Source organism: Vipera ursinii (genome assembly GCF_947247035.1).
Source record: "Vipera ursinii genome assembly, chromosome: 2".
Classification (NCBI taxonomy): Eukaryota; Metazoa; Chordata; class Lepidosauria; order Squamata; family Viperidae; genus Vipera; species Vipera ursinii.
The window spans coordinates 126375808-126396785 of record NC_139513.1 but is presented as its reverse complement, the minus strand read 5'-3'; the positions used below and the strand labels follow the sequence as shown (position 1 = coordinate 126396785).

The 20978-nt window shown below is 43.3% G+C and overlaps 1 protein-coding gene across 1 annotated transcript in view; it reads right to left on the bottom strand.

Moving 5' to 3' along the window:
• RNF213 (ring finger protein 213) overlaps positions 1-19077 on the bottom strand; it is a gene marked incomplete at its 5' end in the record, with an annotated part of 158673 nt that extends 139596 nt beyond the window's left edge. Inside the window, 4 exons of the mRNA XM_083351118.1 lie at positions 10635-10763; positions 10994-11178; positions 12247-12384; positions 19068-19077. Of these exons, the coding sequence (XP_083207244.1) occupies positions 10635-10763; positions 10994-11178; positions 12247-12384; positions 19068-19077 (462 nt within the window). The remainder of the gene's footprint in view (positions 1-10634; positions 10764-10993; positions 11179-12246; positions 12385-19067) is intronic.
• Between the last annotated feature and the right edge of the window lie 1901 nt (positions 19078-20978).

Here is a 20978-nt window from a genome sequence, read left to right as displayed (position 1 = left end):
AAGAACAAAAGAACCTCAACTTATGAGCACAATTGAGCCCAAAATTTCCATTGCTAAGTAAGTTGTTAAGTGAATTTTGACAGATTTTACAACTTCTTTTACCATAAAGGTAAAGGTTTCCCTATCCAGTCATGTCAGTACTCATATCCATTTCTTAGCCAAGGGAGACACTTCCGTGGTCATATGGCCAGCATCACTATACATCAGGGGTATATAGCATGGCTGGCTAGGGAATTCTGCAGGTAATCCATAGAAGAGGCTTCAAAATTACCTTTAAAATACTTCATAAAAATTGGCAGTCTAGATCAGGGGTGTCAAACTGCTGGCCCGTGGGCTGGACACGTCATCCGGAAGCCACGTCCACCCCATTTCCAGCAATGGCAAAACTGCCCCGATACGTTGCGCGACATCGTGTAACGTTGTGAGTTTGACACGTCTGGTCTAGATGCTCTGCAGGAGTGATATGGATAATCCCACCCATGGATATCAAGGTGTCATGTGGCCTGTAAAACTAATTAACTCTTCTAAGGATGCACAAATGCTTCTAATCCCCAAGACACAGCAAATATTTAATTACAGGGCAAGATACATTTATTGCTTCACAAAAAAATAACCATCAATGTGATTTATGTATTCTTTAGCTTATGCTCTAGATTTCTTCCTAAAAAGTTCATTCAAGGTGGCTATCAGTCTAGCAAGGTAGTCCGGACAGGACAGTTGAACAATTTCCACTTTACTGTAAGATTACTCTATCAATATCTCAAGTCTGAAATTATATTTCTCCCCGTTACCTTTACAACGTATGAGCTAGGAAGTGTCCCTTTGCCACACCCACATTCCTTCTGTGGGCTCATCTCCCTCTTATCCAACTGTTCCCCTAGCCATGGCTCTTCCCACATCATTCCCACATACTATTACACTAACAAAAAAGAGACCAAGATATATGCTACCACAAATAAACCGAGCAATTTACTTTTGAAGTAGAAGCACTCCTCCGTTGCTTGGCCTCTTCCGTAACTTCTGTTGAATTGCTATTTTTCACGTCAGATTCAGGCGAAGATCTCTTCATTCCACAGTTTTGATATTCAGTGCTCGATCCTGATTTTTTTTCCTCCGTAGATGTAACATTAACATTGAGATCTGAAGATCTGCTGTCCGTGTCTCCCTTAGAAACAGGTTGCATAACACTTTCATTGGATATATTGGTTGTATTCTCTGAATGCTGTCCAGGTCCAACAGAACTGGTGGCACATTGTTTCTTGCTAGTATCTATCTGTTCACCAACTATATCAAGCTTTCTGGAACTATCCTCCTCCATCTTCTTCCCCGTGACTGCGGTAACAGCAGGTTGACTTACTGCATCATTTTTCTTATTTTGTTCTGGCTCATTCTGGATTTCTGTTCTGCTCACAAATTCTTGGCCCTGATCTGCATGGAAGGAAGTATTTCTAATCTGGCCACTACTATCCTCAATGGATGGCATTAAGTCAATCGACTTAGCTTCTGAGTGTTGACTTTCTTCTACTGGGATTCTCACATTAGTCACATCTGAGGTAAGTGAACAATCAAGACTGGATGGAGCTGAACTTAAGCTTGACAAGGAACTATGCAATTCGCTATCTGGAGAAGTCTTCTTGTTCCTTTTCCTGTTCTTCTACAAGATGGAAAGAAAAACAGGGTATTTAAAAATGGAAAATCAGATTTTAGTGCATCACAAATAATTCAAATAACTAAAATTAAATACAATAGAAAATTCTAGATTTTCAGCATTTCATCATACTATTAGCTCTATTTTTCTGCTGGACTTTTAAAATCAAAATTATAAGAGACTGGAGTATCAAAGCTTGTCTCCCTTCTTGTGATACTTCAAATAATTGCCAACTTTGCTAGTTTGCATACAGTTTGTTACAAACAAAATTTAACTTCATTCTATCCCAAGCAAGCCATGCAATGAAAGAGTAGCAAGGAATAAGAGCTGGGGGTAAAAATTAAAAAAATGTAATGAAGAACACAGAAAAAGATTGATTAAAAGACTCAACAAATTTTTTGGATAAAAATTTGGTGGAATATGCAGAAGATCTTTAAGCAAAGGATAAAGTTTTGTCCGCAATTGTTTTTGCTGGGCATAATTACAGATGCTACTGTTGTGGACATTAAGTTGATGTTGAACTTAATTACAGCAGCAAGACTCTTAATAGGTCAATATTGGAAAAAGGAGGAACTGCCGACTATAGAAGAATGGACTCTAAAGGTTTCTGACCTGGCGGAAATGGCAAAGATTTCGGCTTACTTGAAAGATCACTCGCAAGAACATTATATTATGGAGTGGAAAAAGTGGATAGATTATATTCAGAACAAATATGGGACTAAAAAGTTTCATTTAGCATTCGAATAAGTTTTCTTTTCTTTTTTCTTTTTTTTCTTTTTATATGTAACATTAGTATTGCTTGTAGTCATTTTATATGAGCTAGAGGGCGATAGAATTAATAGTTTATTGTTTTTAGCATATGGATGTTTATGATTGTTCTTTGTTTTTATACCTTGTACTTAGCTCTGGGAAGTCGGGGGGGGGGAATGGGGGGGGAGGGATAGGGAGGGTTAGGTAGGGGTGGGGGGAGGGGGGATTGTTAAAGATAAAATGTACTGTAAAACTTTTCAATAAAAAAAAGACTCAACAAAAGAAACCAGTTACAGGTAGTCCTCAACTTATGACCAAAATTGAGTCCAAAATTTCCACTGCTAAGTAAGTTAAGTGAATTTTGACAGATTTTACTACTTCTTTTGCCATAAAGGTAAAGGTTTCCCCAGTCCAGTCACATCCAACCTCAGGGGGGCAGTGCTCATATCCATTTCAAGGGAGCCAGCAGTGTCCAAAGACACTTCCGTGGTCATGTGGCCTGCATCACTATACATCAGGGGTATATAGCATGGCTGGCTAGGGAATTCTGGGTATTGACGTCCACAACTCTTAAAGTTTCCAGGTTTGCAGATATATACTGCAGATATACAGTTGCAAGAAAAAGTATGTGAACCCTTTGGGATTACGTGGAGTTTTGCATGAATTGGCCATAAAATGCGCTCTAAACGTCATGTAAGTCACAACAATAGAAAAACACAATCTGCTTAAAATAATACTACACAAACATTACCTGTTGTCATGTTTTAATTGAAGATAAGATGGAAACATTCACAGTGCAGCGTGGAAAAAGTATATGAACCCCTAGCCTAACGACTTCTTCAAGAGCTAATTGGAGCCAGGAGAAAGCCAACCTTGACTCCAATCAGTGTGATGATATTGGATGTGTTGCTGACAGCTGTCCTGCCCTTTAAAAACACACACCTGTTTTGGGTTTACTGGTCTCAAGAAGCACTGTCTGATGTGAACCATGCCTCACAGAAAAGAGCTCTCAGAAGACCTACAATCAAGTTGTTGACTTGCATGAAGCTGGAAAGGGTTACAAAAGTATCTCCAAAAGCCTTGATGTTCATGTGTCCACGGTAAGACAGACTGTCTACAAATGGAGAAAGTTTAGCACCGTCGCTACTCTGCCTAGGCGTGGTCGTCCTGTAAAAATGACTGCAAGAGCACAGCGCATAATGCTTAATGAGGTAAAGAAGAATCCTAGAGTGTCAGCTAAAGACCTACAGAAATCTCTGGCACATGCTAACATTTTTGTTGACACATCTACAATAAGGAAAACATGAAACAAGAATGGAGTACATGGGAGGACACCACGGAGGAAGCCAAACAAAATATTGCAGCACGTTTGAAGTTTGCAAAAGGGCACCTGGATGTTCCACAGCACTACTGGCAAAATATACTGTGGACAGATGAAACCAAAATTGAGTTGTTTGGGAAAAACACACAACACTATGTGTGGAGAAAAAAGGCACAGCACACCAACATCAAAACCTCATCCCCACTGTAAAACATGGCGGAGGGAGCATCATGGTTTGGGGCTGCTTTGCTGCCTCAGGGCCTGGACGGATTGTTGTCATTGATGGGAAAATGAATTCCAGAGTTTATTAGGACATTTTGCAGGAAAACGTACAACCACCTGTCCACCAACTGAAGCTCCGCAGAGGATGGGTGATGCAACAGGACAATGACCCAAAGCATACAAGTAATTCAACAAAACAATGGCTTCAACAGAACAGAATACACCTTCTGGAGTGGCCCAGTCAGAGTCCTGACCTCAACCCGATTGAAATGCTGTTGCATGACCTTAAGAGAGTGATTCACACCAGACATCCCAAGAATATTGCTACACTGAAACAGTTTTGTGCAGAGGAGTGGTCCAAAATTACTCCAGATCGTTGTGCAGGTCTGATCTGCAACTACAGGAAACGTTTGGTTGAGGTTATTGCTGCCAAAGGAGGGTCAACCAGTTATTAAGTCCAAAGGTTCACATACTTTTTCCATGCTGCACTGTGAATGTTTCCATCTTATGTTCAATTAAAACATGACAACAGCTAATGTTTGTGTAGTATTATTTTAAGCAGATTGTGATTTTCTATTGTTGTGACTTACATGACGTTTAGAGCGCATTTTTTTTATTGAAAAGTTTTAAAGTACATTTTATCTTTAACAATCCCCCCTCCCCCCACCCTACCTATCCCTCCCTACCCCTACCCCCCATTTCCCCCTCCCGCCCCCCCCCCCCGACTTCCCAGAGCTAAGTACAAGGTATAAAAACAAAGGACAATCATAAACATCCATATGCTAACAACAATAAACTCTTAAATCTATCGCTCTCTAGCTCATATAAGATAACTACAAGCAATATTAATATTACATATAAAAAGAAGGAAAAAAGAAAAAAGAAAGGAAGACTTATTCAAATGCTAAATGAAACTTTTTAGTCCCGTATTTGTTCTGGATATAATCAATCCATTTTTTCCACTCCATAATATAACGTTCTTGCGAATGATCTTTCAAATAGGCCGAGATCTTTGCCATTTTCCGCCAGGTCAGAAACCTTTAGAGTCCATTCCTCTATAGTCGCAGTTCCTCCTTCTTCCAATATTGACCTATTAAAAGTCTTGCTGCTGTAATTAGATTCAACATCAACTTAGTGTCCACAACAGTAGCATCTGTAATTATGCCCAACAAAAACAATTGCGGACAAAACTTTATCCTTTGCTTGAAGATCTTCTGCATATTCCACCAAATTTTTATCCAAAAAGCCTTAACCTTTTTGCAGGTCCACCATATATGAAAATATGTTGCATCTTCGCCACCACACCTCCAACATTTTGGCTGATAGTTCGGATACATACTTGCAAGCTTTTTAGGATCCAAATGCCATCTATAAAACATTTTATAAAAGTTCTCTCTTAGGTTTTGAGCTTGCGTAAACTTTACGTTCCTCACCCAGATCTTTTCCCAGGTGTCCATTGTTTAGAGCGCATTTTATGGCCAATTCATGCAAAACTCCACGTAATTCCAAAGGGTTCACATATTTTTTCTTGCAACTGTATACTGTATATACTGAGGCATATGGAGTGCTGTTATCTTCCCACTGAAGTGGTTCCTATTTATCTACTAGCATTTGCATGCTTTCAAACTGCTGGGTTGACAGGAGCTGGGGCAACGAACAGGAGCTCACCCCATCTCAAACTGCCTACCTTCCAGTCGACAAGCCCAGCATCTTAACCACTAGACCACTGCAGCCCCCCTCTTGCTACAGTTGTTAAGTAAATCACTGCAGGTGTTAAGTGAATCGTGTGGTCATTAAGCAAATTTGGCTTCTGCCACTGACTTTGCTTGTTGGAAACCAGCTGGAAAGTTTACAAATGGTGATCACATGATCCCAGGACAGTCCAAGTATCATAAATATGTGCCAGTTGCCAAGTACCCATATTTTGATCACATGAATATGCGAATGCTGTAACAGTCATAACTGTGAAAACCAGTCATAAGTCACTTCAGTGCTGTTGTAACTTTGAACAGTCATTAAACAAATGGTTGTAAGTTGAGGACTACCCGTAATAATGTTCTAATTTGATTGCTTCTATTCTGAATTCATCTAGCAGCAGAGTCAGAATTAATGCTTTCTTCATAATACCGTATATACTTGAGTATAAGCCGAATTTTTCAGCCCACTTTTTGGGCTGAAAAATTCCACTTCGGCTTATACTCCAGTGAACAAAAAAACTTACCGAGGACTTGTGCGCGGCCAAGGCTCGATCCGCCATTTTGCAAGCCTGAATACACAGGAATACCCTGTGTGGCCGCGGCTCTCGGGGAAGCCCTGGCTGTCCGCTTCCTCGCTCCACGCTGCCATTCGGGGCCCGCGCGTTCCCCAGGCAAATCGCGGCGCCCAGCAGGCGAGGAAACACGCCCGCTCGTCACCCCCCCCTTCCCTCAGGAGACGCGAAGCAAGTGACCGCCCAGAGCTTACCGAGGACTTGTGCGCGGCCGAGGCTTCGGTGCTTCCAGGATCGCGCGCACCTCTCCCAAGCTGCCGCCGTACGGAGACCTGCCGAAGTTTGGGGAGGTTTGGGGAGGTGCGCGCGCACCTCCCCAAACCTCCCCAAACGTTGGCAGGTCTCCGGACCTCCGCGCCCTGCCTGCCTGCTTCTTTCCGCTGCCTGGCTGCCCTACGATGTAACCCGCTTCATGATCGAGTGCGACGCCTGCAAGGACTGGTTTCACGGCAGGTAACACAAAGCGATCGGGCCTTTCCTCCCCCCCCCTTTCCCTCCCCCCTCCCGCTCTAGGGCAGAGATCCCCTTCCTGCCGTGAAACCAGTCCTTGCAGGTGTCGCACTCGATCATGAAGCGGGTTACATCGTAGGGCAGCCAGGCAGCGGAAAGAAGCAGGCAGGCAGGGCGCGGAGGTCCGGAGACCTGCCGACGTTTGGGGAGGTTTGGGGAGGTGCGCGCGCACCTCCCCAAACCTCCCCAAACTTCGGCAGGTCTCCGGACAGTGGCGGCTTGGGAGAGGTGCGCGCGATCCTGGAAGCACCGAAGCCTCGGCCGCGCGCAAGTCCTCGGTAAGCTCCGGGCGGTCACTTGCTTCGCGTCTCCTGAGGGAAGGGGGGGCGACTGGAGCGGGTGTGTTTCCTCGCCTGCTGGGCGCCGCGATTTGCCCGGGGAACGCGCGGGCCCCGAATGGCAGCGTGGAGCGAGGAAGCGGACAGCCAGGGCTTCCCCGAGAGCCGCGGCCACACAGGGTATTCCTGTGTATTCAGGCTTGCAAAATGGCGGATCGAGCCTCTGCTGGCGGCAGAGGCTTGCAGAGTGCGGATCCAGCCTGCGCCAGCGGCGGAGGCTTGCAGAACGGCGGATCCCAGCCTCGGCTTATACTTGAGTCAAGAACTTTTCCCAGTTTTGGGGGGTAAAATTAGGGGTCTCGGCTTATACTCGAGTCGGCTTATACTCAAGTATATACGGTAATTTGAATTGAAATACTAAAGCTCTCAAGGAAGTTATATCTCAGTTAAAAATGGGAAAATGAGAAATTTAATGACATTATTCCAGATTAAAACGTTCAGGATAAGTCCAATAGCAATCCCCTCTTCATTATATTATATTGCAAACAATTATAAAAACCATAACTGGATTTCTTTTGACCTTACTGTGAAAGTACAAAACAATAAATCTTTCCTAGGATGGTTGTTTTCTCATTATTATTCTTTTCATTCATATTTTAAACCAGCCTGGATTTCCTCCCATGAAAACAGAGGGTCTTCCAGGGAAAGAGGTTACATGACACCTTCTTAATCTGAATATTGGATATATTTTCTTTTAAAATTCTTCAGGTTTTCCTCCATATGTAGAAAAATCTAAAAAATTGTACCATTTATTTTATTTATTTTTATTACATTTATATCCCGCCCTTCTCCGAAGACTCAGGGCGGCTTACAAGCTTAGCAGTAGCCTTCATTCTATGTATATGCCTGCTTGTTAGGGCTTTCACACACACCCCCAAGCGGCATTATTACAAAGTCAGCTTATTGCCCCCAACAATCTGGGTCCTCATTTTACCTACCTCGGAAGGATGGAAGGCTGAGTCAACCTTGAGCCTGGTGGGATGCGAACCTGCACTAATTGCAGGCAGCTGGTGTTACTTAAGGAGGCATTAGCCCACTGCTCCACCAAGGCTTTGTGATGGTGGGCCATTTCTTATTTTAAGCAAGAAAAAATATCTCAACGATATTGTGAAAAACTAAAGAATGCACTCAATGCTGCTTAAAGAAAAGCAACGTAAACTGTGAAAATCGAGTTCTACATTTTACAATTTATTTTGTTTTGGGTAAAGAAATCCTTTTAAACGTTCCCCATTTCTTAGCCTTGCTGTTTGGATTCTATCTCCAGCAACCAAATGTACCTAATACAGTGAATCAATTTTCATTTTCACTCTGAGCAAGGGTGACTTGCTTAAATATACAGACAGGAGAGAATTGACATATCCAAAATTACTGGATTGTTTTCACTGGAAAACAATTTCACACTGACTAGCAAAACAGATGTGTTAAGCCTCCATAAGGTTTAGTGCGTGTTGACTCCACACAATAAACTGGTCAGCTGCCTCAACAAAAAATGGAAAAAGGAGAGCCCCAGGATGTTTTCTAGCTAATAATGAATTGGAGCGTTTCATGGAATCCATCTGGCACACAACTGTCAGAACTGAAGAACAGTATACAGGTTATCCTTGACTTAAGACAACAGTTGCTAAGTGAGTTTTGCCCCATTTTACGGTCTTTATTGGCACAGCTGTTAAATGAATCACTACAGTTAAGTTAGTTGTTAAGTGAATCCGGCTTCCCCATTGACTTTGCTTGTCAAAGTCTCAAAAGGTGATCACATGACCCCGGGGACACTGCAAGCGTCATAAACATGAGTCAGTTCCCAAGCATCTGAATTTTGATCCTGTGACCACGGGGATGCTGTTCATAAGTGTGAAAAACAGTCATAAGTCACTTTTTTCAGTGCTGTTGTAAATTTGAAGAGTCACTAAATGAACTATTGTAAGTCGAGGACTGCCTGTATATTTAAAGAATGTGTTATAAAAAAAAATAAAAAAATAAAAAAAAAACCATTTATATTTCCCTTTAAGAGAAAAAGGAACCACCACCATTTTCTCCATGGCTTGTATAACTGTTAGAGAAACGTAATGCATTCAGTTAAGGTTGCACATTTAATAAAATGCACCCATAGTTTAGTATGATACATCACATGAAAACCACTCCTTATTGGATATAGAAAGGCCAAGAAAAAATACCAAAAGAGGCGATGTATATTTTTTAAAATATACTGCAAAGTCTGGGATTTGGGATTCTTCTAAGAAGAACAGGCAAATAATAATACAAACGTCCAAGCGGAATTACGCATGCAGATGGATTTTATAGCAATATGAACATATCAAAAAAATACACTACTTAAAATGTTGTTTTAGATGGACATTTAACATCTAAAAAGGTAAAGGTAAAAGGTTCCCCCACACATGCGTGCTAGTCGTTTTCCGACTCTAGAGGCCAGTGCTCATCTCCGTTTCAAAGCTGAAGAGCCAGCGCTTGCCCGAGGACGTCTCCGTGGTCATGTGGCCGGCATGACTAGACGCCAAAGGCGCACGGAACACTGTTACCTTCCCACCGTAGTGGTCCCTATTTTTCTACTTGCATTTTTATGTGCTTTCGAACTGCTAGGTGGGCAGAAGCTGGGACGAGTAACAGGCACTCAGTCTGTTACGCGGCACTCGGGATTTGACCCGCCAAACTGCCGACCTTCTGATCGACAAGCTCAGCGTCCTAACCCACTGAGCCTCTGCGTCCCTTATTTAACATCTAGAGCAGACCAATTAACAGCATATCCAACTTTCCCTCTGATGTGCTCATTAGTACAGGTAGTCCTTGACTTATGACTGTTAACAGTGATGACATTATGGTCATCACTCATTGCAGTCATTCAGCAAGGCGTTCACGATTGCTTCACCCAGTGACTGTTCTCCTTTCTCTCACAGGTGCGGTCACTAAATGAGCTTGCAGGTCATTAAGAGAGTGAAGCAAAAGAGCTTCCTGATGAAATAGTTGTCTGTGCACCGAATGGATTTCCTGCATTGGACCAGAGAAAACAAAGCTGGGATTCCCAAAGAGCTTCGTTTCTCTGGTCTACCACAGGCGTTCCCCTCCCCTCCATTTGCAAAAGGGAACTGGCACGCTGGGCCGGGAGAAACGAAACTCAGATTTTGAAGTACCAGTTCCCTTTCCACCCCTGTGCTTAAAAGTCTAGCACATGATGGGGAGGGAAATCAGAAAATGGAATTTATTTGGAGTTTTATTTGGATTCTCAAGCTGGATGGTGACACTGCCCCACAGAAGGGAGAAATCCATTTGACAGGCAGCCCTGTCGTTCTCAAAGATGCTGCTTGAAAAAGTCCAAGATGCTGTAAAAGCTAAGGGGGAGTTTAGCGCAGGGGCACTTGAAGCCTGACTCCATGTGCTCCCTGCTACAAAAAAGCTTCTTTTCAGCTTTTTGTATCAACAAATCCTATAGGGAACCACTCTGACCTTTCAATTTTGTTTCATATTCAGAACAAGAAGGTCCCAAATCTCAGAACAATTAGACTTGCATCTGAGCAGGCAACAACTCATGACAATTTACATTACACCACGTACTAGAAAAACTACCTGCTGAGGAACTGGGCATAGTTTACTGCCCTCCTTTAGGCATAGGTTCTCCCTTCGTTTTTTTCTGGAAGGAGGATTATCACTGTCATCCAACATATCCCAGTCACCAACATTCAGAGTTTTTATTGCCTGTTGAAAAACAGCCTTGCTTTCAGAGAACTTATTATCTGGGAGCAAAATACAAATGTTAGCTTTTAATGCAGTCACAGGTAAAACAAGTAAATGCAGCAAAAGCAAAGGAGCAGCTCCAAGATTACAGCAACAAACAGGAAGAGGGAGTCATTGAAAATTCTTACTGCAAAAAAGCGACTTTTCTGGACAAATGGCAACTGGTATCCAAATATGCTTACTCTACTTACTCGCTTTTGGGAGGCTGAGGTGCCCTTCCCAAGGCTTCCTGATAGAGACTCTTCAGACGCCCCAGGCGTTTGTTCGCTAGATGGCTGTTCATTCACAAATGATCCCGACGAAGGAGAACCCTCCACCCTCAATTCTCCATCAGCTTCCATCTCTACCAGTGAAGTCTTTTCTTCATCCCTCCTGTCTGCAACCAAAATATGACATTTTTTGAAAGTCAATTAAAGAGCAATCTGGACTCAACTGAGAGGCTGCAATGTGAATCTCAGGGAAAAAGAAAGAGAAACGATTTGCTTAAGCTACTGAAACTATCAGTTTTCTACCAAACCTTTTTATTGCAAAGTGTATTTACATTCCCAGGCCTGCACTGCAGGGAACATCAACCATTCAGTGCTTAAAGAGCACCTGTTTCCTCTTTCGTTTAAAAGCAACTATGCGCATAACCTAATAGCATGTATATCTGAAATGCTCTCCATTTCTCTGGTAGCAGCACTCATTCAGTTGGAGGGGAACAGATTAATTGGAACATAAACAGATAACTAAATATATCCATGAGTCTATAAATGTTACGGGGCTATTACTACAAGACTGGTACATGTTTTAAGGGAGATCTTTAGATTAATTTCATTAGAGACTTTGAAAGATTTGCTGAATTAAATATTAAGCTGAAACTAATTCAAGAAACTAAATTATTATTCAATGTTATGTAGCTTACTCTAAGTTAATATTACTCCAGGTGACAGGAAATAAGTAACAACCATTTATTCTGTTTTTTTTAAAGAATAAAGTTAGAGGAGAAAGACAACATATGTATCTTTATTACTTTACAGCTTTTAAAAAAATATGCAGTCAAATTAGCGGTACATTTACAATACCCAATCTTGTTAGGTTATAGTGGTTCTCATCCTGTGGTCTGCTGACCCCTGGAGCAGATGTCCCCAAGGGGTCCGTGAAGACTTGTACAAATGTTATGATTTAAATCTTGAGTTAAGTCTTAGGAGTCCTGGCCATGGTCCACGGCCACAAAAGGTATTTAACAAAAGGTCCAGTGTGAAAGAAAAGATTGAGAACCACTGCTACCGTATTCAGCACATGACAAAGAGCAAACTAGACAGCATAAAGAACTCTAGGAATTCCATTTGCAATTTTTTTTACACCCCCATATTTTTATTTTAAAAAATACGTTCCAGTTCTTATTGAGAAACAGTTGCATCTGATCGAGTGTGATTCACGGCTGGGACTGCAAAGAACTTACTTTGCACACTGCAAGACGGAGTCAACTGTCCTCCACAATTACTGCAGAACTTGCGTGATGCATTTTGAATGGCATGACATTTAGGGCATTTAATGCCCTTCTTGTGTGACCGGCGACCCAGGATGAGATTTTTACAGCCTGTCGGGAAGCAAAATATAAGCAAAAACGGGAGGAGAGTTATTCATACAAGTAGGACGGACAACTGCGCTGCCGCGGCAAACAGAAATTAGCGGAAGGAAACGCTGTACGATAGGCGCAACCCCGTCGCCGCCGCCGCCGCAGCGTCCAATCAACGCCGACTATGCAAACGAGGGTCGATTACTTTCGTTTTCCTCTTCAGCCACCTGCGCCCAGTCTCACCAATGAGAAAGCTAAGTCTGAAGAAGCCCAGGTTAACACACACCGTAACACCCAGCCTTCCCTGCCAAAGGATCGCAACCCATTGTTTCCCAAAGGATCGCAACCACGAAACACTTGCTTTTCGGAATAAAGTCTTTTGTTGCGTGAAAATATCACTTTCGGTTTTGAAAAACAAGCGTCTACTCTATTACTCTTTGTCTAACACTCCTTACGGCGTAATTTCGAACAGTGGCAGATCCCAGAAGAGGAAGGATACCTTAACTAGCGTTTAACCAAAAACGAAACTAGACGGTTTAAGCCCTTAGGCACCTTAACAAACTGTTTTTCACGTCCGCTCACCGGTGCCACACCCAGAAGGGCTACAAATACAAGAAACTAACGACGATGTAAAAAAGATGTTGAGACTCTAGAAAGGGTACAGAGAAGAGCAACCAAGATGATTAGGGGGCTGGAGGCTAAAACATATAGGGAACGGTTGCTGGAATTGGGTATGTGTAGTTTAATGAAGAGAAGGGTGAGGGGTGACATGATAGCAGTGTTCCAGTATCTCAGGGGCTGCCACAAAGAAGAGGGAGTCAAGCTATTCTCCAAAGCACCTGAAAGCAGGACAAGAAGCAACGGATGGAAACTAGTCAAGGAGAGAAGCAACCTAGAACTAAGGAGAAACTTCCCGACAGTTAGAACAATTAACCAGTGGAACAACCTGCCTCCAGAGGTGGTGAATGCTCCAACACTGGAGGTTTTTAAGAAGAGACTGGACAGCCATTTGCCTGAAATGGTATAGGGTTTCCTGCCTGAGCAGGGGGTTGGACTAGATGACCTCCAAGGTCCCTTCCAACTTTATATTATTATTATTATTATTATAACCACAACAACCTCCAACTTGGGAAGTTATTATCCCATAAGAAAAACGATCTTGCAGGCAAGGCGGTCCCGTGTTTCCCTTTTGGTCACAGCCCTTCGTTTTCCGCTGCAAGGCAGAACCGTCTCTCCATTTTCCCATAGCGACAAAAGATCGACATCCCCGCCCTACAGTGACACTATGAATTACAAAACGTCAGATTGTGTGGGTTCCCCCCCCAGCGCCATAAGCCTCAATAAACGCTTCACATCCCAACCGGAAGAGATGAGCGTCCAACTCCATCCTTTAAGCCGAGCTCCTCGGCTATGAGGAGCTAACGGGGCTCACCGTAAAGCAAGCGAGTTATCTGCCGGGAGGTATTTCCGGGGCGCGTTACTCACCTCACCCGAGATCAAAATGAATCCAGCGGGCCGAGAGCAACACCGCTCAATTAAAGAAACTTTCCCCCAAAACTCTTCTACTCCAACCTGCAGACGCAGCCGGCTGAAGGAAGAGTCCTCGGCGAAGTTTCGCTTTCCGCCGCTGCCTGCCCGTTTTATTAGAAGATGCACAAACTATCGCTTTCCAAACGTCACACTAGCGCCCCGCCTCTGTATTTAGTTTGCAGACTGCTGTAGGACCGAAGCCTGACTGCAGGCGGGAAATTCCAGAAAGCGCGTGCAGAAGGAGGAGGAGGAGGAGGAGGAGGAGGTTGGAGCGCTGCCCACGCTCACAGCGGAAAAGCCCAACCCAGCCGGACTGGATTCAGCCGGCTAAATTTGCTTCCTCCAGGGAGGCTGCTGAAAAACGCCTCCACCGCTTCTTGCGGTGAGTTGCCCAGTGGTGAATGTGAGGAAGCGCACAGACTGGAAAGATTAGTGAACTGTTAAATTTCACCTCCCTATTGAACCAACAGATGAAGACAACTGAACCTCCATTGCCAAAGAAGCGATCATGAAGCTGATTTTAGTGCAGGTTCTGTTGCATTTCATGGAGAGAGATCCAGGATATACAAATTATCCTTGATTTACAACCGGTTGTTTAATGACCGTTCAGAGTTATGATAGCCTTGGAAAGGGTAGTCCTGGCCCTTGTGAAATGTCACGCTGCAGCCACATGATCACATTTTGGGTGTTTGTTTGCCCTTATGATTGGTTATCAAGTTGCCCTGTGATCACTATTTCTAATCTTATCTGCCAGCTTCCCCAGAAGGTCAGTGTGGAAGCCAGAAGGGAAGTTTGCAAGCTGCTGTGTCCTGCTGAGAGGCCTCCCTCTTGTCTCTGGGGCCTGACTGAAAAAGTTGCTTGACAAGGAGGGTTGAACTCCCTGTGCTGAAGAGAAAAAAAAAGAGTTGGATCCCAGAGATCTGAACTCTGTTTCTGCAGCGTGGCGGAGGCATTTTCTGTGCCTACTCAGTCCATCTGCCAGGCTGCAGAAATAGGGCTCAGCCTCAGATCATGGAGGGCCAAGCTCTGTTTCTGCAGCTTCCCCTCTCGCATGGATCTAGGCCAGGGGTCTTCAGGTGTGGCCCTTTTATGACTTGTGGACTTCAATTCCCAGAATTCTTCAGCCAGCATGCCTGGCTGAGGAATTCTGGAAGTTGAAGTCCACAAGTCATAAAAGGGCCAAGTTTGAAGACCCCTGATCTAGGCTCTGGCAGGCAATTCTTTCATTCTGTCCACTTAATGACATGGGAGATTGCTTAACCACCACAACCTAGGAATGCCATAACTGAGCAAAACAATCAAGTGAGCATCTCACTTATTGACCGCTTTGTTCAATGAGCAAGAGTCCGGTCCCAATTGTGATCATAAGTCAAGGACTATCTGTATGAACTTGCTCACTAAATGTGAGTCAAATTATTTATCGAGAAAAACAATTGGAGATCAAATTTACACTTCTGGATAGTAGAACAAATAATGAAAATGAAATTATCTAATTTGAAGAACAATTAAAAGTGGATTTTGGTAGTGAATGAGAATATATTTCATTTGATTATTGTTTCTTTGCAGTCTTGGGAGCATGAACACATACAACAGACATGTCAAACAAGGCCCGGGGGCCGGATCCGGCCCGCGAAGTGGTTTCATGTGGCCCACGAAGCCATCCTGGAAACAGTGAGGGAACGGCCCTCACTGCCTTGGCCCTGGCCCAGAGACCCTCGTTCTGCCAGAGACCCTCAGATCTATCCCACTCCTGCCCAGGCCCCCATAGGCACCCTTGATGCTAACGATGTAGAGCTGGCCATGCCCACCCAGTAAGCCATACGCACTCTAGCCATGCCCACCCAGTAGGCCACACCCACCTGGCCCCCTGAGGGCAACCACAATGCTGATGCGGCCCTCAATGAAATTGAGTTTGACACCCCTGACACAACATTTTTTCCCTCCCTCTCAAGATCTTTGTACCTAATGGACATAATCATCACACAAAGCAACAGTATACAAAATAATTGCCCTAGCTTTGTTGATCAAAAATTAAACACAGTTTATGGTCTAATAGTATTTCTCAACGTCAGCAACTTTAAGGCATGTGGACTTCAACTCCCAGAATTCCCCAGCCAGGTGCATACATCTTAAAGCAGTTGAGGCTGAGAAACACTGGGGGATGATTTTCCCAACTAATGTAAACAGGTGTGTCAGACTTCACCAGAAACATTGGAATTTTATTGACATAGGCCAGGGTTATTCAAACTTGGCTCTTTTATGACTTGTGGACTTCAACTCCCAAAATTCCTCAGCCAGGCAGGCTGGCTGATGAACTCTGGGAGTTGAAGCCCACAAGTCATAAAAGGCCAAGTTTGAAGACCCCTGATCTAAGGGAGCAAAAGTAATGTGGGTGGTTGTTGCTCTGCTGGAAAATGAAGAGCTGGAGATGTCAAGAACTTCATTCTCAGTTTTCAGGTAATTAAACCTCTCTGTCATCTAATGGGTTCCTCTATTACTGTATTTTCATGCAAGCTGATGAATTTCTATAAAGAAGCTGCGATGGAAGCCCTCGGTGTTGGATAGAGCTCTGAAGTTGGAAGACCCAGTGGGTCTTCAGTTTCATTTGCATTGTCCTGCTCAAGCCTGAAGTTAATATGGAAAGGGATTCTCTCCCCATGTGTATTTTTCATCTGGTTTAATTTCCATTGGCCAAGGGGTCTGCAGGTCAGTCACATTGTTAGCCTTTGCCTTATGATAGTGATAGTGATAAGATTCTCCTGTCTTGAATCAATGTTCCATCTCTCTGTTTGCAAGCATGTGTAAGCAGTTCTCCCTCCACATCAAAGCTGCTTCCAGAATCCAGTTGCTTAGCTTGTGACAAAGGCGGGAGTGAAGTGCCCTGATTGTTTCCAATTTGTTATCAGTCAATGTAATCAGCAGCTTAATTATAGAGCAGACTAGTGTAGAACATCCATTCAGTTCACCAATATATGATCACAACTTATTCTGTGGAAGAGTCACAAATAAGTTAATAAAACTACCATCTTCCACACTTTCCTTCTGTTTAGTTCATGACTATGCCTAGGTGGGAATTTGTCCTTGACAGAACTGATAATTTTCTGTTTTGATTTATTTAATTAGGTTTCTCAGGCCCCTTATGCTGGATTTTTTTTAATGCCTGCTCTGCTTGAACAGTTGGCCTTGAATGCAGACTGTTGAGCAAAACATTTCCAGAGGTGATGGTCCTGAAAACAGAGGATGGCATTCTTTGTAATCTCCACGGGTGTCTTATCCTTCCTAGGTTCAGCAGAAGGATGCTAAGGTTTTTAAAGCAAGCAATTTTTTTCCTCTCCCAAACAAAAAAGCTATTTTTTCTGCCTTCCTTAAATCAGTGTAGCATGTTTGGAAGAATGTTGGTTGTGGGGCCCATCTCTCTTTGCTGATGCTGTGATTTGCCTCTTTTAAGAATTTTATTAAGTTAAATATTTCTTTAAATTAATTTTATTCAGAGCAGATGAATTTCAGGTTGCCATTATAAGTTGGGATATCTAAAATGACATGACAATATTTATAGATTCATTCCTTTTCTTTTTTATTCACTTCTTCCTTGCAAGTCCCCCACCCCCATCCTTAACTACATTTATACCTTTGGTCTGACTTTCAGCCTGTTGAAACAGCTTTGTGCAAATAAAAAAAAACAGTTCATCAACTTAGTAGCTGATCTTGGGTACCACCTGTGGTACATTGGCACCTAGCAGGTGGTACGCAACCATCCTAGAAAAGTGGTAGCAGGGGAGGGGAATGAGCTGAACTGGTGGTAGCACCACAGAAGCCTGAGCAAGAGATGGCTGGAGCTGCAGGGCTGTCAGGGCTCAGTGGAAGTGCCAGGATCAGCACCAGGCTCCAGCTGGAGCTCAGTGCTGATCCTGGTGCTTCTGCTGAGCCCAGAAGAAGCGCCAATCAGCTGGAAAGCAGCACTGATCCTGGCACTTCTACTGAGGCCAGAAGAAGTGCCGATCAGCTGGAATGTTGCAGCATCTCCAGGGTCTTGTGATTTACATTCAAATGCTTGGCAACTGATTCATATTTATGATGGTCACAGTGTCCCAGGGTCATATGAAGTCACCAAAACCTGCTGCAACCACCCAGCAGACAGGAGGAATAAAAGCCAAATACCCCCCACCCCACCCCCACTGCCAATCCTCAGCAGAAATGCTCACAACAATGAAAACCTCGGACAGGAGGAAGAGCGCCGCCAGGCGGGCAGGCAGGTGTCTTGCTCGGCTGTGGCTTGGGAGTGCATTTTTTTCAGTGCCATTGTAACTTCAAGCAGTCACTAAGCAAACTGTTGTAAGTTGAGGACTACCTGTACATCACTTTTATCCTTTTTTTGTCATCAGTTTTTGACACCTTGTAGGCGACTGGTGGTACTTGGATGTTGCCATATCCTAAAAGTGGTACAATGGGTGAAAAGGTTGAAAAGCCGTGCTATAGGTTATTACTCCCAGCATTCTGACTTGGCAAATAGAGTTAGCCACAAACAATGATTTATGTACAGGCAGTCCTCAACTTATGACCACAACTGAGCCCAAAATTTCTGTTGTTATGTATGTTGAGACATTTGTTAAGAGATTTTTGCCCCATTTTATGACCTTTCTTGCCCCATTTGTTAAGTGAATCACTGCAATTGGTAAGTTAGTAACCCAGTTGTTAAATGAATCTGTCTTCATTGACTTTGCTTGTCAGAAGGTTGCAAAAGGGAATCACATGACCTTGGGACACAGCAACGGTCATAAATATGAACCAGTTGCCAAGCATCTGAATTTTGATCAGATGATCACAGGGATGCTGCAAAAGTCGTAACTGTGAAAAAATGTCATAACTCACTTTTTTCAGTGCTGTAACTTTGAACAGTCACTAAATGAACTGTTGTAAGTCGAGGACTACCTGTATTTCTTCATTCCTGGCTCACTTCAGGAAAGTGGAACGCAAGCAGCAGTCCTATGCAACTGGAAGTGTTTTTTGTAACAATGTTCATTATGTATTGCAAAACAACCAGACATAACAATATTTCAAAATCATTGTGCCCATTCAAGTAATCAGTTATAACAAGTTGAAATTGTGTATGAGGTAATGAAAACCAAAAAATAAAGCAACAGATCGTGTATAGCCTCATAAAGATGCCATCATACCTGTGGTCATTATGTTATACTCATCCTTGGTGGGATCAGCTCTGATGATAGCAATACACAGGGGTTATTTTTATTTTCAAAAGTTTAAGTTTAAGTTTAAGTTTAAGTTTTATTTAATTTGTATACCGCCCTTCTCCTTGGTAGGGACTCAGGGCGGTTCACAGGGCATATATAAAAAGACAATACAAAAATTAAAAAAGATTAAACCCATGCCCAGTTAAAAACAGTAATACAAATCTAAAACGACAAATTAAAACCCATAATCCCCCGTCAGGCCAGACCAGCCATTTCAAATAGGTGGGTCTTCAGGCCACGACGGAAAGTTCGGAGGTCTGATGCCGTCCGGAGCTCCACCGGCAGTTGGTTCCATAATACCGGAGCGCCCACAGAGAAGGCCCTCCCCCTGGGGGCCACCAGTCGGCATTCCTTGACTGGCGGCACCCTGAGGAGGCCCTCTCTGTGGGAACGCACAGGGCGGAGGGGAGTTGATGCCGGCAGCAGGTGGTCCCTGAGGTATCCCGGACCCATGCCATGTAGGGACTTAAAGATCGTAACCAAAACCTTGATGAAAACCAAATACTTGATGAAATGATGAAACTCTAAGATTGCATAGTGTGGAATGAAACATGTTGCAGCCATCAGAATTTAAAAGCTACTGCTAAGCTTGTAAGCCGCCCTGAGTCTTCGGAGAAGGGCGGGATATAAATGGAATTAAAATAAATAAATAAAATAAAAAATAAAATAAAATAGAATTTAAATAGAAAAATAGAATTTAAATAGAAAAATAGAATTTAATATAGAATTTAAAAATAGAAAGAACATAGGAAGCCTTTGATCTGCCCCAACCCCACTTTTAGCAACCCTTTGAATTTCCAGAAACATACAATCTTAACACTTAGACTAATACTTCATCACTGGCTCCATCAAAGAATTCCCTCAGGGGTGTCAAACTGCCAGTTTCATCATACTGAAGTGGTACCCACCCCATTGCCGGCATTGCAAAGAGTGGTGATACGTGGGGAGTTTGACACCTGTGCCTCAAAGGAGGATGCTAGATCGCCTCATAATCACATCTAGGGAGGATCTTCCTTCCTGGATTTCACACATCCTCAGGGCCATATACCTCAGGATCAAAGCCCAGGGGAGGAGCATCTCAATCCGCGTATCTAAACATCAAAGCCTGCTTGTCATTACATATACACCTCTACTGCTAGACCCCTAACTAGGTACACTACTTTCAACCATTGTATGTGGTTGAATGAATAAACTCTACTTCTAGCAGCTACCCCTTTGGGTTTATTGCATATTATATTTTTCCTCATGACCCAGCTCAGAAAATCAGACCAAGTAAATTCTTCTAACACAGCCTATTTAGAAACATATCCCTTTTCTTTCCCCAGTTTATGCTGCCTCAGCAATTCAGGAATACTTGTTGCTGCAGAATGATGCTCAGATATAAATGGCTCATCATCATCAGATCAGCTGGAGAATCTGAAAAACGATTACCCAAACCTGCATATGCATCTGTAGAAGCTCCAGGCATTTCCTAATTGAAAAGGTAAATGCAATTCATGCAGCTGTCTTGTTGACACTTCAGTTTCTCTCTTGAATGTTGGACTACTGAGCCTTTTCCAGATTAAAGCTCTGTGCAAGAACTGGAGTCTAATTTTACCCCCCCCCCCAAACTCTGGCTAGAGGCTACCAGCTTGTGCCTAAAGCAAAAGGCTGTGGTATGAAAATTTACAGTTTAAAAGAACAAACAGGAAGGAAGGATGAGAAAAGGAAGGTGATGCTAAACACAGTGGCAGTACAAGAGGCAATGCCCTGTCTAGTTCAAACTGCAATCACTTCTGATAGGAAAAGGTTGACAGTCCAGTAAAAATCTGGGACAAGGATGTCAACTCGGAACAC